Source organism: Enhydra lutris, unplaced genomic scaffold, assembly GCF_002288905.1.
Source record: "Enhydra lutris kenyoni isolate GAN:26980312 unplaced genomic scaffold, ASM228890v2 scaffoldscaffold7, whole genome shotgun sequence".
NCBI lineage: Eukaryota > Metazoa > Chordata > Mammalia > Carnivora > Mustelidae > Enhydra > Enhydra lutris.
The window spans coordinates 29,112,415-29,128,801 of record NW_019154091.1 but is presented as its reverse complement, the minus strand read 5'-3'; the positions used below and the strand labels follow the sequence as shown (position 1 = coordinate 29,128,801).

General features: G+C 38.1%; 1 protein-coding gene across 1 annotated transcript in view; it reads left to right on the top strand.

Annotated features, from left to right (window-relative positions):
* Window positions 1-342: 342 nt before the first annotated feature.
* LOC111142116 (RAB21, member RAS oncogene family) overlaps window positions 343-16,387 on the top strand; it is a 32,873-nt gene continuing 16,828 nt past the window's right edge. The window contains exons 1-3 of the mRNA XM_022495085.1: window positions 343-744; window positions 12,857-12,916; window positions 13,871-13,978. Coding sequence (XP_022350793.1) covers window positions 592-744; window positions 12,857-12,916; window positions 13,871-13,978 — 321 coding nt within the window. The 5' untranslated portion in view covers window positions 343-591. The remainder of the gene's footprint in view (window positions 745-12,856; window positions 12,917-13,870; window positions 13,979-16,387) is intronic.

The following is a 16,387-nucleotide window of genomic DNA, read 5'->3' as shown; positions in this document are numbered from 1 at the left end:
ACAGCGACCCCGAGCTGTGAGAGGTCATTAGCCTGGTGAACACTCCCTGGGCAAGAACGTAACGTTCTGCCCCCTTCCACATTCCACCAGAACTGGGTTTACCTCAAATTATCCATTTCTTAATCGCGCAGGTTTCCACCAACTGCAAAGTAGCAACGACCCGCAGACAACCAAGGTCTGCCGGAGACTGCGCGGAGGAACTCTACTCACTGCCAACGCCACCCCGGGAAGAGGCCCCAGAAGCCCCACCCACGTCCAGGCACGTTCTCCTAGGCCGAGTCCCAGGGGCCGCCCGCGACCGCGGCGATCACGTGACCCGAAGTGTGACGTAGGAGGAAGGAGACGCCATTAGAGGGAGGCGGAGAGGGAGCGCTCTTCGCCTTTCCTCGGGTGTTTGACGTGGTGGCGGGGGCCCTTCATTCTCGGACTTTCCTCTGCCCTCTCAGGCTTCGCCCCGAGGCGGGAGTAAAGACAGCGGCTGGGGTTGGCGGGTCGGTGCGGAGGGGCCTGCGCCGGCCGCGGTTGTGAAGGCGCTGCGGCGGCTGTGGGGTGCTCGGCGCAGCTCTAGGGCTCGGGCGGCCGGGAAACGGGATGGCTGCGGCCGGCAGCGGCGGCGGGGCGGCGGCGGGTAGAGCCTACTCATTCAAGGTGGTGCTGCTGGGGGAAGGCTGCGTGGGAAAGACGTCGCTGGTGCTGCGCTACTGCGAGAACAAGTTCAACGACAAGCACATCACCACTCTGCAGGTGCGGGCCCCAGGGAGTGGAAGGTGGAGCCTTGGGGCCCCTACCCCTTCGGGACTGTGAGGACTTTGTTACCGTGGTCCTCTGGATCTCGGCTTACAAATCTCAGGCCTGTCACCTCCGTCTTCGAATTGCCTTTCTGAATTCGCCCTAGGGAAACGCGGGGTCGGGCATCCTGTAGACAGACATTAGGACAGGCTTTTGGGAAGCGAGTGGAAGGTCCCTCAAAAGTCCCCCGTGTGGCTGAGCATATCGTGGAGTCCCCCATATCGCTTGGCTAATTTTCGCTTTTGATTCACTTCCGCTTGGGCCCTAGGTGCCTTCACCCTACAGTCACCGGCTGTCAGCCCTTTTTCTTTCTTTCGGAATTAGGAACTTAGCTGCGGATTTGATTTTGCGAACTAGGTGATTTGTAACTTCAGCGCTTACTGATGACTAAGTGTTTACGCAAGTTCCATTTTGTCCTGTCTTCGAGTAACATGCTGATTGGCGAAACAGTCATTTGTGGAGGATTTTTGAAATGACCGCTTGCCGGTTATGGGTTACACAGTTTCATTGCTGCCTGCGTGAGTCTGACTTATGGGGCAGTTATTCTGTGAAGTCGGTCGATCCACATGCACATGGAAACGTCATGTGACTACTAGCCAACAGTTGGTCCCCAAACTAACAGTTTAGTTGCTGCTGCTACTTGTTTTCTTTGGTTGTAGTGTAGGACCGGCTTTCTTCTGAAGTTACCTTATGGTTAGCTGGAAAAGTGTTAAAGTGTAGTCATTGATTGGGAGTGAAATCAGCCCTTTTAGGCAGGTGTAGTCTCCTCCGTCTCCCAAAGAAATCAGTTTGCACGTGTTAGAAGAAAAATATCCAGCTAATCTGACTTCATCAATTTAGTTACAGGTAGTAAAGTCGAATGGACTTTTGAGCCTGATTGTCGAGGTTTCTATCCATCTCCATCTTTTTAACTAGCTGTGTGATCTTGGGCAAGCTAATTAACCTGTCTGTGCCTAGGTTTTCTTTATCTGTTGAAATGGCCATAATGATAGTTTCTAGCTCATAGGTTTGTCAGGACAAGTATACATAAAATCACTTAGGACCTGGTCTATTGGAAGCTCTCCATCTTTATTACTGGCCCAAATTGCACAATAGATCTTAGTGACTATTTAATAGAATGCATAATCCCCTTTAATTGTTGTGACATTTGATATTTGATGCTATTATTAAACTACTGAGTCTAGAATTCACAAAGATGCTCTGATTCCATGTTCTATTTTTATTCCTGTTTTTACTTCTCTTATGTAAAGCATAATACCTGAAAAAATGAATATGAGGAAACTCCTTTTTTTCTTATATCCTTGAACAAGAACACTTACACAATTTTAGTAGTTGTTATTGTTGAGTGTTGCTAGTGAAATCAAGGAAATTTGTAGGGTAAATACCTATGATTATTTGGAACTTAGAAATTCATTTAGGTAAAGTATAGCTAACATTTAGTAAGTTCTTACTGTGCTGAACATTTTTTCTTCTGTCATTTAATTTTTATAACAGCCTATGAGGTCAGTAGTTTTATTGGCCCCATTTTGTAGGCAAGGAAACAGGCTTGGTTAAGTTGAGTAATTTGCTGGCAGTCATATTGCCACAAGTCTTGCATGGTGCCCAAGCTGAAATTTGAATGCAGATCGGACTTAAGATTTTGAGCAAGTAAACCACACTGCCTCTGGATATTGGTAAACCACCCCTTTAGTGGTTACTTTTGTGCTAGAGATCTAAGATAAAAGAGAAAATCATTGTAATTGTGCCTCCTTCTTTAAGATAATGTAGTCCTACAACCTGAAAATTACACCTTCATTATACATTTCAAAGACATCATTGAAGCTAAAAGCAGGCTAAAGATTTTTAAATATTAGAAACTACTGCAGCCTACACTGGAGAGGATGAAGTTACGGTAGATTTTCGTTATCAAAAACATAGCAGTCCTGATTTTAATATTTATATGACTGTCATCACAAACAGTGTCTGGTTTATATTACAGAATTGAGGATTTTATTGCATACCTATATATGCAAGCATTGTATTTACTTTTTCTTATATATCAGTTTATCTCATTTTAATTTTTTTAGAGAACTGTGACCCATAAAACAACCTGGTATGCTTTTAATTTCCAAATGGAGAGGAGATGATGGATCAAATCAGAAGACATGAAGAGTCCCTCTTTTTTTGTCAACAAAATTACCTCTTACCTATCTTTGTAACATACTTTATGATTTGCAAAGTATATTCTCTTGCAATCTTGTTTCAAAGATTTTTAATACTGAGAGGAACCTAAAGTAGTTTATGGTTCACTGTTTCAGTCTTTTGTTTAATTCAGTCAAGTGATTGTCCACTTTTGTCTCATCTCCTCTTAGAGGCAGATGAACTGGTCTAGAAAGTAGAAAACTCACAATGTCCTGAGATGGCCCACTTCATTTTGGACAGTTTTAATTTCCAGTAAGTTTTTCTGTGTATAAAGCCAAAATTTGTTCCCTTGTTTCCAGTCCCATTTCTGTCCTCTGAATCTTGGTCACACAGGACATCCCTTCTGATAGTTGAAGATCCCTATCACACCCCTTGATTTTGTCTGTTGGGAAACAGCTCTGGTTCCCCTAAAGGAATCTCCTCTGACATCGTTTTAAATCATTTCACTATTTTGATACCTTTTCTCGACACTTATTATTTAATCATTGTCCTCTTTCCTTAGAATGGGGTTCTTTGAGCTGTGGAAATGATTCCAAGTGTAGTTTGAACTGAGCAAAGGACAGGCTATCACCTTCCCTATAGAGAATCCTTTTACAACACTGAAATAGAAGAGTTTCTATGGGCTTGTGGACAGCTGTTACATTGATTAATATTGGGCTTGCTGTCTTGTCTTAGTCTTGCTTATCCCTAACCCCCAAGAAAGGCATTCCATCCCTCAAATTCTTTTTTGTCTGATTTTATGGTTAAGTTTTTGTCCCTAATATATTTGACCCATTAAAAGTGGCTTTGATAGATTTACTCCAGTGGTTAAAGCCTTTTGATGTCCTTTTAAGTTTGATTTTGTAATTCAAGAAATGTGACCTTGATTGGGTTCTGGGCATGCAAAGAAGAAGAAGGTATGTTCCTTAATGTCCAGATGAGCTACTCATTTTAACTTTTCACCTGAAAATTTGCTAAGAATGTCTTCATTGTTCTCATCAGGCATTAATAAAGACTGAAAAAGGGAGACAGTGGGCCAAGTACAAAGCTCTGCAGCAGGTCTCATTATTGTCTCGTGATGCATGACCCGAGGTGTATTTTTCTTTAGATATGCAGAATCTTAGCGTGGGGCTTTTTCAGACTATGCACGGGCTGTAGTCTGTATTCTTGAGTGAGAAACAATGGAGTGTTGTACATATTAATGATAATGAAATCAGAAAACAGCTTAAAATTGACTGCTATGGGTTACTAACTAGTGGACACAAAGCCTTTAATGAAAATGGTTATTCCAGCCTTATAAACCTAGCTTTTTTGCCCTAGCTACATCAGTCTTGCCCACAGGGGATATCATGAGATGTTTTGTCAGATGCTTGCAGAAGACAAGATAAACTGTGTTTCTGCATTAGGAGGCCATACGATGTAAAAAAGACGGGACTTTGAAGTTAGACTTGGTTTTGCATTTTGGCTCCTACTTCATAGCCATCATGATCTTGGCAGGTTATTCTAATGTTTGTAAGTTGGCTCTTGATCTATAAAATGAGAGGATTTTACTTACAGGATTTTTTTTTTTTAAAGATTTTATTTATTTGACAGACAGAGATCACAAGTAGGCAGAGAGACAGGTGGAGAGAGAGAGAGGAGGAAGCAGACTTCCTGCTAAGCAGAGAGCCTGACGTGGGGCTCGATCCCAGGACTCTGGGATCATGACCTGAGCTGAAGGCAGAGGCTTTAACCCACTGAGCCACCCAGGCGCCCTCAGGATTTTTTTTTTTTTTTAAGATTTTATTTTTAAGTAATCTGTACACCCGGCATGAGGCTCAAACCCAGGGATCAAGAATCGCATGCTTATTGAATGAACCAGTGAGGTACCCCTACCCCTTTACTTACTGGATTTTTATATTGGTTAAATAGAGAACCAGTATAGGTAAATCTCCTATCACAGTGCCTGGCACGTTTGTTTACCAAAGGATTGCTGTTGAAGGAATAGATGGTGCTTAGTTTGCATTGGTTTCCTTCATGTTAACTCTGTCAAAAAGGTAATGGGATTAATTTCACATGAATTATTTTGAGAACCCGTGCTGTCTCTAAAGGATCACTACATTTTAGAATTGCTTATAATTTTATATATAATTATATATACATATATATGTAAATGTATTTGTATACAAGTATATATAAATGTATTACTACTGAACATATACATATATATGTGTTTATTATCCATTTTTGGGTTTTGACTGGGATTGACATTACAGGAAATTATGTGACATTGGCCATGCTTTGGTGTTTTAGTACTGCTCCCTTTTCTCAGAGCTTCTCCTCAGTTACTAATAGTTATGAAGTTATCTTGTAGGTGAGCTAAGAACTCAAGATGTTTTACCTATCGCAGGAAACTTGATCTTCTATAGAGTCCCCATGCTTTCTTACGTGATTACCTAAGTCATTAAATTCAGTGATTGTTTATTTCATACCTCTTAAACACCAAACATTATGATAGTTGGGGAATATAAAGATGAGTAAGGTACTTTAACCATCAGTTGAAATGTTTTTGCCATTTCGATTGTAACCACTTTTTTTTTTTTAAGATTTTATTTATTTATTTGACAGACAGAGATCACAAGTAGACAGAGAGGCAGGCAGAGAGAGAGAGGGAAGCAGGCTCCCTGCTGAGCAGAGAGCCCGATGTGGGACTCGATCCCAGGACCCTGAGATCATGACCTGAGCCGAAGGCAGCGGCTTAACCCACTGAGCCACCCAGGTGCCCGATTGTAACCACTTTTTATCTGTGGCATGTCTCTTTATGTCTGTGCTCTTGAGTGATCATTTCATTTTTAGTTGTATGCCATTTTTCCCCCTTACAGGAAAGTGTTCTAAGATCATGCACTCTAATTTAAGTGCTTTCTATCACTTTCCACTAGTCTCTTATATAAAAAGTAACAATGTTTATAATCAGAACCTCAGTCATTTTCCCTTTTAGAATTCTGGCTGGAATTCCACTTATTGGCCTTCTGTAGTCTGGGGTAGGTAGCTGTCATTTGATTAGCAAAGCAGTGCTTTAAGATTGGCTGGGCAGATAGTATCCTGATAGTTTGGCAAATGAGGAAATTAAGATTTGTATTAAATTTCCAAGGTCCCACAAATAGTAATGGTTTACCATTTTTTCTTAAGCTAAGTCTACTGCCCCCCACCTCCACCCCAATGCACCTTAACCTCCTGAGCAGCACTTGGCATTCAGGGTCTAGCAGTTGCTTTTTTATACCTGTCATCTTAGTCTCTGGTCTAGAAATCTTGGTTTCCTTATTTGTAAGACTAGTATTTTGAATGTCTGGAATATCTTCCAAATAGTTCTGGAAGTCATATCAGTGTTGAACAGTCAATTCATTCACATCATCTTTATAAAATACCCCCTTCTTGGTATGTTTCTAGATACATGTGTGCTATGGAAGGGTGGGTTATTTATTTATTTTTTTTTAAGAAAAGAGGTTTTCTGAATTGTTTTAAATTTCTTATATATAAGTATTCCATGTCTGATTGTTATTGTCTCCTTTGGGTTTTGAGCTACTCCTCAGAAATAACTTTTTGGCTCTTATTTTCAAAGTATTGAACTCTAAACTGATTATAATCCTTGTACTTTATGGAAACTAAGGACAAGAAATGTTGAAATATTCAAGCACTCAATTTTCTTTCCTTTTTTATTGAGATGTATTTGACATACAACATTGTGTAAATTTAAGGTATATAATATGTAAATTTGTTACATTTGTATATTGTGACATGATTGCCACTATAGCAATCCAGTTTAGTTTAGACTAATTTATAAATCACCTAATTCCTTTTATGTGTTAATAAAGTAGTAATAGATACTTTAAATACTTAAGTCTGAAACAATGCTAGTGATTATAGCAAAGATAGTATCAGTGTTCAGTTTTTATGTATACACCCAGACACTTATTAATGAAAGTCTGTTGAACTTAAAAGATACTAGATAAAAACAGAAAAGTCTTTGTCTACAACTCATTTACTTTGCTGCTTTAGGTATATTGCTTTGCCAGTGGTTAGCAAACACAGCAAGTGCTAATAGCAACAACAAATACAACAAAACTGATTAAACAAGTTATGAAAAGACTTTCATTTGGCAGATATATTTTTTCTTATTATTTCCTATATTCTTTTTTTTAATAGAGATTTTTAAATAGTATCCACTATGCTTTTAGGTAAGATGTTGGGTAACTAAGCATCATGTGCAGGTAACAGATGTTGGCCTCAGCTAATGAGATTACTGATTTGTTAATACCTCTAAAGTTTGGAAGATGAAGTCATTGGAATTATAAGTACTAGGCTGTAACTCAGGGTTTAGGGGAATAAGGTGGGAGATCTGCCATTGCTTTGATCTTCATTACTTTGTGCCTACCCTGAGAATATATTTTTGGGAGTTGAGTTGGTTTCCAGGAACACCTAGTGTCCATGTGGACGAATGCCATGTTAAGAATGTGTTCTAGAATAAAAAGCTTTGTGCAGTGGAAAAAGCACTGTGGAGTCACACAGTCTTCTACCCCCTGCAACACCTGAGTTGTCTGACCTTGAGTGAGTCCCTATATCTTTAAATCTCAGGTTTTCACAGTTGTAAAGCAGGACTAGTTAGCTACCTCACAGGGTTGTTAAAAAGATTAAATGAGAAAGTCTAGCACAGTGTTTGGCACACAGGATGTACTATTTTTTTTCTTCCTGTATTTCTAGAACCTTTTAAATTGATACTGTAATGCTGCTTTCCCCTCCCCTTTCTAGACTGGGAATTCTTCACTGAGAGTTGTCAGGGATTTATAAATCCCTGGGGTAAGTGTGTGAAATTGTTTTTGGTATGTGCATATGAGCAGTTTTCTTGGGAGGAAATCAGTTCATGGCTCTCATTAGATTCTCAAAAGAAGTCAGTGCTCTCCTTTTCACTCTCACATAACAATTAAGAGCCCCTGTCCCACGTTAAGTGTAACTACAAGTGATATCTTGGTAGTCTATCCAAATTAAGTATGCCTCATAGAGGTTGTTAAAAAAGATAAGATGAATGCCAGCCTTTTGGTTGTTCACTCCTATCTTGATTTTACATAAAATCTTTCAGCTTTATTCTTACATATAATTGTATTTGTTTTTAAGACATATTTGTTCTTTTTTTTTTTTTTTTTAGATTTTATTTATTTATTTGACAGATCACAAGCAGGCAAGGGGGCAGGGGGAAGCAGGCTCCCTGCTAAGCAGAGATGTGGAGCTTGATCCCAGGACCCTGAGATCATGACCTGAGCTGAAGGCAAAGGCTTAACCCATTGAGCCACCCAGGTGCCCCAAAACATATTTGTTCTTTAAGAAAATACCTGTAACATATTAAAGACATAGAAAATATATATAAAATGGGACAGTTTATATTACACTAGGAATCTTTCCATATCACGGGACTTAAGTATTTCATTATGAAGGAGAAAAAAAAGATTTAGCAGGGATCCTTGGATAATATATCAAATATTTGAATTAAAATAATTTGGTTTATAAGGAAACTTTTAGTACATCTCTTACATAAATTGAGTTTTACCTGAATGGATTAACCCAGGCACATTGTAGATACCTATATCTACAGTAACAAAATTTATGTGTCAGCACTGGCTCCTCCTGCTTTTTCCATGAGAAAAGTATTATTTCAGATCTCAGTGTGGAAGATAGCATAGCATAGTAGTTATGAGTCTTGTCTGGAGCCAGATTGCTTGGATTTCAGATCCCACTGTGTCACTTACTATGTGACCATAGGCAAGATATCCTTCCTGTGTCTAGGTTTGCACATCTTTAATATTTGGACAGTTGTTTCTTAGTGTACTGTGACAATTGAATGAGTTAATATTGGAAAGCTTTTAGAATACTGCCCATTTCATTGTAAGCACGGTGAATATGTTAAATAAAAATATGTAATCTACTTGACAGAAGACTTACATTCATGAAAAGAAAACTTAGGATATAAGCAAGGCAGTATATGCTGTTTGTTAAAGATTAGGTTCCCTGTAATTCTTCAGGATAGAGCAAGTCAGTGTGGGTTGTATGGGTGGTACGAGAAAGCTTTAAAAATTTAAGGAGGAAGAGTATGGGTCATGAACTGAACTTGGTTAGATGGGGTCCAAATAGAGAAAAGAGAATACATCCAAATTAGACGGAAATTTTATGAACAAGCAGAATTGGAGGTATGTGTATAAACCATATAAGTTGGAGAGTAAGTGGAGAGATTCTGGAAGCTATCATACGAAGATAGTTGTGGACAATTGTTTAGGTCCTTAAATACAAAGATAGCATTTAGAGATTTTTGCTTGTAGATGAGGGTTCCTGAACTTTTATAAAGGAGAAGCTTGTGAATGATATAAAAAGTGCTCAGCGTGGTACTTGATGGAAGGTAAGCATTCAGTAACTGTTAGCTAGTATAGTAACAGTAGTTGAAATCAAAGTAGAGAGTTTCATTATATGAATGGGCTATATTTGTGTACCTTTTCAAGATTGCCTGTTGAGGGACACTTAGGTTATTTCTTTTTTCTTTATAATCAACACTGATGAGCGTCTTTCCATAAGATTGTGTATCTGTGGTTCCATAGGGGAGACTTAACATTGTTTCTTAAACTCACACAGGAAGGTGGTGGTAAGTTTCCAAGGTGATGGTAAAAAAGGATATGATGGAGCTTTATCAGCTCTAGTTCGTTCCTCTCTACTGAGAACTCCCCACAAATCTCATGACAAAAAGATTATTTAGATATTAGCTACCAGCAGAGATGTAGTTCAAGGACTCTTGTTAAAAATGATACCTTATTGGGATCTTTCAGTGAGTTATGGTAAGATTTTTTTTTTTTTTCCTTAATCATGGAGGCTTTAGAAAGATAATTTGGCATGTTGACTAGAGTGTGAGGTTAGAGCAAAGGTGGTATAATAATAGGAGATTGATCATCCAAGAACTCCAGAGGAAGTATGAAGACAAGCCTTGGTAGGGTTTTTTTTGGAATGTGGAATGTCAGGGGAGGAAGAATATTCAATGATGATATTTGTAAGATTCTAAACAACGGTGACTTGGAGAATGTTATCAAAATACTAAAGTTGGAATGGAAGGCCAATTTTGGAAGGAAGATCAGTTTAATTTTAAATATATTTGAGAGAAAAGAGGCACCTAAGTTGACCTACCTATTAAATATTTGGATAGGACGCAGATTTTGAGTTTCTTTATATAGCATTGTATTGAAACCATGAAAATGGTTGAGTTCAAATAGATTATACAACTAATAAGTAGCAAAGCTGAGATTCAAATCCAAAGTTCTGGTTCAAAGTTCATATTCTTTTTTTTTTTTTTTAAGTTTATTTATTTATTTGATAGAGACATAGTGACAGAGGGAACACAAGCATGGGGAGTGGGAGAGGGAGAAGCAGCTTTCCCACCAAACTGGGAGCCCAATGCGAGGCATGATCCCAAGACCCTGGGATCATGAGCTGAGCCGAAGGCAGAGGCTTAACAACTGATCCACCCAGGCGCCCCAAGAGAGAAAGAGTCTTAAGCAGTCTCCACGCCTAGTGTGGAGTTCAAAGCCTCTTCACAACCCTGAGATCATGACCTGAGCTGAAATCAGGAGTCGGATGCCCAACAGAGTGAGCCACCCAGGCACCCCTCAAAGTTCCTTTTCTTAGCTTCTGTGCTATAATGAGTGGGAGAAGTCCTTTGTTCACATTTATTGTCAAAACATGTATCTGGTCTTCTCATTTTCCAAGTTTTCTTTTATTATTATGCTTTTTTATTTTTTTGTTATTTTATTTTTATTTTGTTACTTATTTTATACCTTTTCTGTGTAATCTGTTTCATTTAATAAAATATCTTTAGTGTAGTTTGGGTTCTGAAGGAAAGCATTCCTGGATTTGATCTCAGCTCTGCCACTTAGTTAAGTACTAAATTCATTGGCTTTTTCTTAATTCTAAATTTCCTTGTGTTTATACAGCAGAAAGTCTTTCCTGAGATCTAGACTCCTTCTCCTTCAGTAATAATTCGCCATTCTAGCTTTTTATCTGTTTTACTGTACTTCTCTGTATTTTCTTTTATATAGATACACCTAACTGTGACTGTCTCTGCATAGCTTTGGACTTGGCTCTTTATTCCTTTTTTTAACTATGTGAGCTGACTCTGGATTTTGATTGTATTTCATTTTCAGGTACTCTGGATTCTCTTTTTTTTCTATGTTTGTGGCCTTGGTTCAGGTCCTTTTTGTTTTTCCCTCCAACTTTGTAATGGCCTTCTGTCTCCAGGTCTAGTCCTGTCCTTTCCTGTCTAACCTCCCTTCCTATTCCAGAGTCATTCTCTTAAAATTTAGATCTTATACTTCCCCACTGCTTTAAAATCCTTCAGTGATTCTCCATCATTAACAGTATTCTTCTTCTTCTTCTTCTTTTTTTTTTTTTTTTTAAAGATTTTATTTGTTTATTTGACAGAGAGAGACACAGCGAGAGAGGCAACACAAGCCTAGGAAGGGGGAGAGGGAGAAGCAGGCTTCCCATTGAGCAGGGATCCTGATGCAGGCTCTATCCCAGGAACCTGCGATCATGACCTGAGCTGAAGTAGATGCTTAACAACTGAAGCACCCAGGCGCCCCAACAGTATTATTCTTCTTAACACTTATTCCTTAGGATGAATTAGGCATTTCTCTAGTAAAAAAGAGGTCAAATAAGTTTAGGAAATGGTTGTATAGATGCAGTTAGCTTTTCTTTTGGCAGAATCTTACTGTGTTGTGTATTATGAATGTACAAAGGGAATACAGAGGAATATGCTGCATTTCCCAAATCTGACTGTAGTATATACATTTATACATTTAAAAAAATACATGTGTCTTGGAACAAGTTTTATTAAAACCCTGAAAGTAAAGTCCATACATCTAGACATGGAACCCTAGCACTTTTTTGATTTGAATAGCATTTGCCTATCTTTGTAGTCTCATCTCCGGCATTGACCTTACTAACTTGTTGGGAGTTTTCCATGGAGAGGGAGTTACATGTTTGAGGCTTCAGTGGCTTCTCCCATCTGTTGGAAAAGCCCCTATTACTCCTAAAGGGGAGATTATCACCTTCTTTTTGAAACTTTTTTTGACTCATCCAGGACGGCTTTACACTTCCTTTCTTAGCACTCTCTTTAGAGTATACTTGGCAAGACCCTCCCATTTTAACAATTGTTACATGATATTGTACTTTTATTTACATGTTTATTTCTACTATAGACTATAAACTCCCTGAAGGCTAGAACCATTTCCTTTCATTTCTGTAACATTGGTACCTGGGATAATTATTAGATATAAGTTAAATAATTGAGTTATAAAATAATTAGAGGAATATTTCAAATAATACTGGTATTCATACCATTAAGTAAACTACCAGTAAATATATCTTTTCTCTCATTTAGAAATCTCTTAGCTCTTTCTATAATGAGTGTGTAGGGTGACATCAAATTAAATGCTCTAAGAAAATTTTTTATGGGGGAAATCTAAGAAAATACTTAATTACAATTTTTTAAAAAATCTTTTTATTTGTTTCTATTTTAAGTTGTCTCCATGCCCAATAGGGGGCTCAAACTCATGGCCCTAAGATCAAAAGTCACATGCTCTGTCAACTGAGCCAGCCAGGGGCCATGTTTTTCTTCCTGTTTTTCATAACTTGTGTTCATAAAGCAAAATACCATTTTTTTAGATTAGAATATAAATAATGTTCTGTCTTCAGTGAATGTTTGGTCATTAATAAGAACTCAGTGATTACTTTTTCTCCCAGATAACTTGAGTTTCATATTGAGATTATTCTTTCATCTATAGTTCTTAGAATAAGAAACATATTATATGAAATATTGTTTAATGTATATCTCTTTTCTTAGGCATCATTCTTAACGAAGAAGTTAAATATTGGTGGGAAAAGAGTAAACCTTGCTATATGGGTAAGTTAACCTTTTCAGTTGAGTGAGTGAAGGCTTCTTCTGTTCTTTGTACTCTAATAACTAATGGGCTCAAGGAATAGGAATTCGAATGTCTGGATTTTTTTTTTTTTAAGTTTAGCTAAAACTTTTTTTTTTAAGGATTTTATTTATTTATTTATTTGACAAACACAGATCACAAGTAGGCAGAGAGGAAGGCAAAGAGAGGGAGAGGAGGAAGCAGGCTCCTTGCTGAGCAGAGAGCCCGATGTGGGGCTCAATCCCAGGACCCTGGAATCATGACCCGAGCTGAAGGCAGGGGCTTTAACCCACTGAGCCACCCAGGCGCCCCCAAAACTGTTTTTAAATAAACATTTTTTTCTAAAATCAGGCTAAGAATTACACAGTTGCATACATGAATATTGCTTATCCATAACCGTTGAGCTGGAAGAAGGGTAAACTCAGAGGGATTCCATGTCAGACAAAGAACAGGGTGGGTGGACAGCCTGACTGGCATTTTTCCCCTCTGTGTTTCCATGTTCCCACTTTCCAGGGGAATAGCTAGTACAGAGTAGGGCAAGGGTAGTGCATCAGAGGACCTTTTGGCCAGTTGTTCTGGTGTATGCTCTCTTTCCTTGTCTTCTCCCTCTATGCAGAACCTAAATTTAGGGCAAGGCCTATTCCTGGCTTATAATGCCATCGTGAGCATTCTGATCCTCTGGCAATTAAACTGTTTTTCGTTTAGTGACAGTGGGAATTTTGCTTGGGAGGGAAGTAACTTTCATATAACAGTAAAACATTAAATATTGTTTGTAACTTCTAAAAATTTTTTTGTAACTTTTTTTTTTCTTTTAACAGTGTTTTGAGTTTATCTGTAATTTCATGTCCCACTTTCCAGTTAATCAAAAGTTTATTGTAGTTGCAATAGCAGATGTATTTTTTTCTTATGACCTAATAAGTGTTTGTTGCTTTATTTAGGATACAGCAGGTCAAGAGAGATTCCATGCATTGGGTCCAATTTACTACAGAGATTCAAATGGAGCTATTTTAGTTTATGATATAACAGATGAAGATTCCTTTCAGAAGGTATACTGTTTACTTATGGGTAGATTACTTAAATAGAATAACAACACTAATTTTTCAAGTCTCCATTCACATGCCTTTGTTTACTAATGTGACTAGCCTTGGTTTTAAAAGTAAAATAAAGTTGTGCATAAATGGTTACCACTCATATTTGTTAATGCAGTATTTAATTCATGTTTATATTTTGAATAACAGTTATAAGTTTATTACATGGCTTTCTCAGATATTAGGAAAGGGAAATACTTTGAAATAACACTTTATAAAAATCAAGGGGCTTTTTTTCTCCCTATAAAGAAAAATCACATGTATTTCTTGATTCCATATACACTAGGCATGTGAATACTTCGTATGGCTGCATGGACTCCCCAATTGTAAAGAGGGAAAAGAAGAACTAAATCATGTTTAAGCTCTTTGTTCTCACTTAATGTCCTGAAGGATATAATATAAATTTTAAATGACAGTCTAATTAGTATTTATTTTAAACCTTCTTCATTATTTTTCACCCCTCTTTTATTTTTTTTTAAGATTTTATTAATTTATTAGAGCATGAGCAGGGTGGGGGTACAGAATGAGAAGCAACTTGTTGCTGAGCACAGAGCCTGAAGCAGGGCTTCATCCCAGGACCCCTGGCTCATGACCTGAGCCTAAGCAGACTGAGCCACCCAGGCGCCTTTCACTCCTCTTTTAAATATCCACCACAAATGTAGAATTATTATTATTATTTTTTTTTTACAAATGTAGAATTTTTGAAGTTGTTCAGAAGCAAACTAAGTTACCGTTAAACTTACCTTTGAATTCTCATCACAGTCAGGATGGTGATTAATTACTTATTTCACCCTTCCTCTGAAAGCCCCTTATGGAATAAATTTGTCAGGGGTATGTAACTAAAAGGGGTAATTCTGCGGCAGAAACTTTACTTGCATTGAAATTACAGGTTTGTTTCTATAGAAATTGCTTGCTTTTTTAGTTTTAGTTTTAGGTGTGTTGTCTTTTTTTTTGTTTGTTTTGTTTTGTTTTGTTTTCCATTTGTTTTTCAGTATTCAACTGATGAAGCAACTATGCAAGTTAGTCCTCGGGTTATTATTACATGTGAAAAAATTTAGTCCAAGGAGTAGAAAAAGGGAATGATGAAGTAACTTGCAGGTTTAATGATACTTGCAAAATTTATTTGGGGGCTGCTGTTTGTTGTCTCTTCCTGCCTTTTGACATAGATGGAAATGGTCTGAGTGTTTTATTGATTAAGAGAAGGTTGAGTCTTTTAGGTTGAAAAGTGACCATTTCTCTCTTGCTGTGTAACAAACCCCCAAAACTTGGTGGCTTAAAACAATGCATTATTTCTCATGGTTTTGTGGGTTGACTGGGCAGGTTATGTGGTTTCATGGGAGTCACTCATGCAACTGCATTGAACTTCAAGTTTGGTGAGGCCAGGACCATCTAGGAAGGCCTGTTCTCCTCCTTGTGGCCTCTCACTCCATTTGGTGTCTCATCGTCTGGTGCTCTCTCCACATGCTCCCTCATTATTCCATATTCTAGCCTAAGCTGTTTACATGACTACTGGATCCTGAGAGTACCTTCCAGGCCTTCTTAAGGCTTAAGTCTGGAACTGGCATAGCATTACTTCTGCCACATTCTCTTGGTCAGAGCAAGTTGTAAGGCTAGCCCAGCTTCAGAGGGAAGGGAAATAGACTCTCTCTCTCTCTCTCTCTCTCTCTTTTTTTTTTTTTTTTAAGATTTTAATGATTTATTTGAGAGAGAGGTAGAGAGCACAGCAGGAGGAGCGGGAGAGGGAGAGGCAGGCTCCCTGCTGAGCAGGGGACAACCCCCGCCCCCCCAACTAACTCTTGTTGAGAGGATTGGTAAAAAATCTGTAACCATCTCTAACTCATCACAGAATGTATGGGGGTAATGAGTAGGATGCCTGCAGAAGGGGATCTATTTGCAGATGTATAACACATTTTTTAAAAAAGTTGGTTAGATTTGGTAGGTTATGATACTATCTATACAGAGAGTACAGTAATATGTAATTGGATTCTGGCATGTTTCCTTTGAAATAATGAGGATGTACGTTTTATACCAAGTTGTCATATTTTTCTTATGTGACATCAACTAGGGATGGAAGTTCAGTGCTTCTCTAAAAACTTTCTATATACATGTGAATGAAGCAAAAAGATGGGGCTGTACTGAGAAAACTATGGTTCAGTTGAAGCTCTGAGAAAGATAAGGTGGTGATATTGATTACTTTTCCTTATATAAAGCTTTGGGGTTTATTAAAGACAGTTTCTCTGCATTCCTGCAAAGAACAGGAATGTGGAACGGTTACATTTGTACTGTAGGACCAGATGTACAGTAAGTGCTTACTTACCACCTATTTAATGTAACTTTTATAATTTAAAGATGTGTGTGCATTTTTTT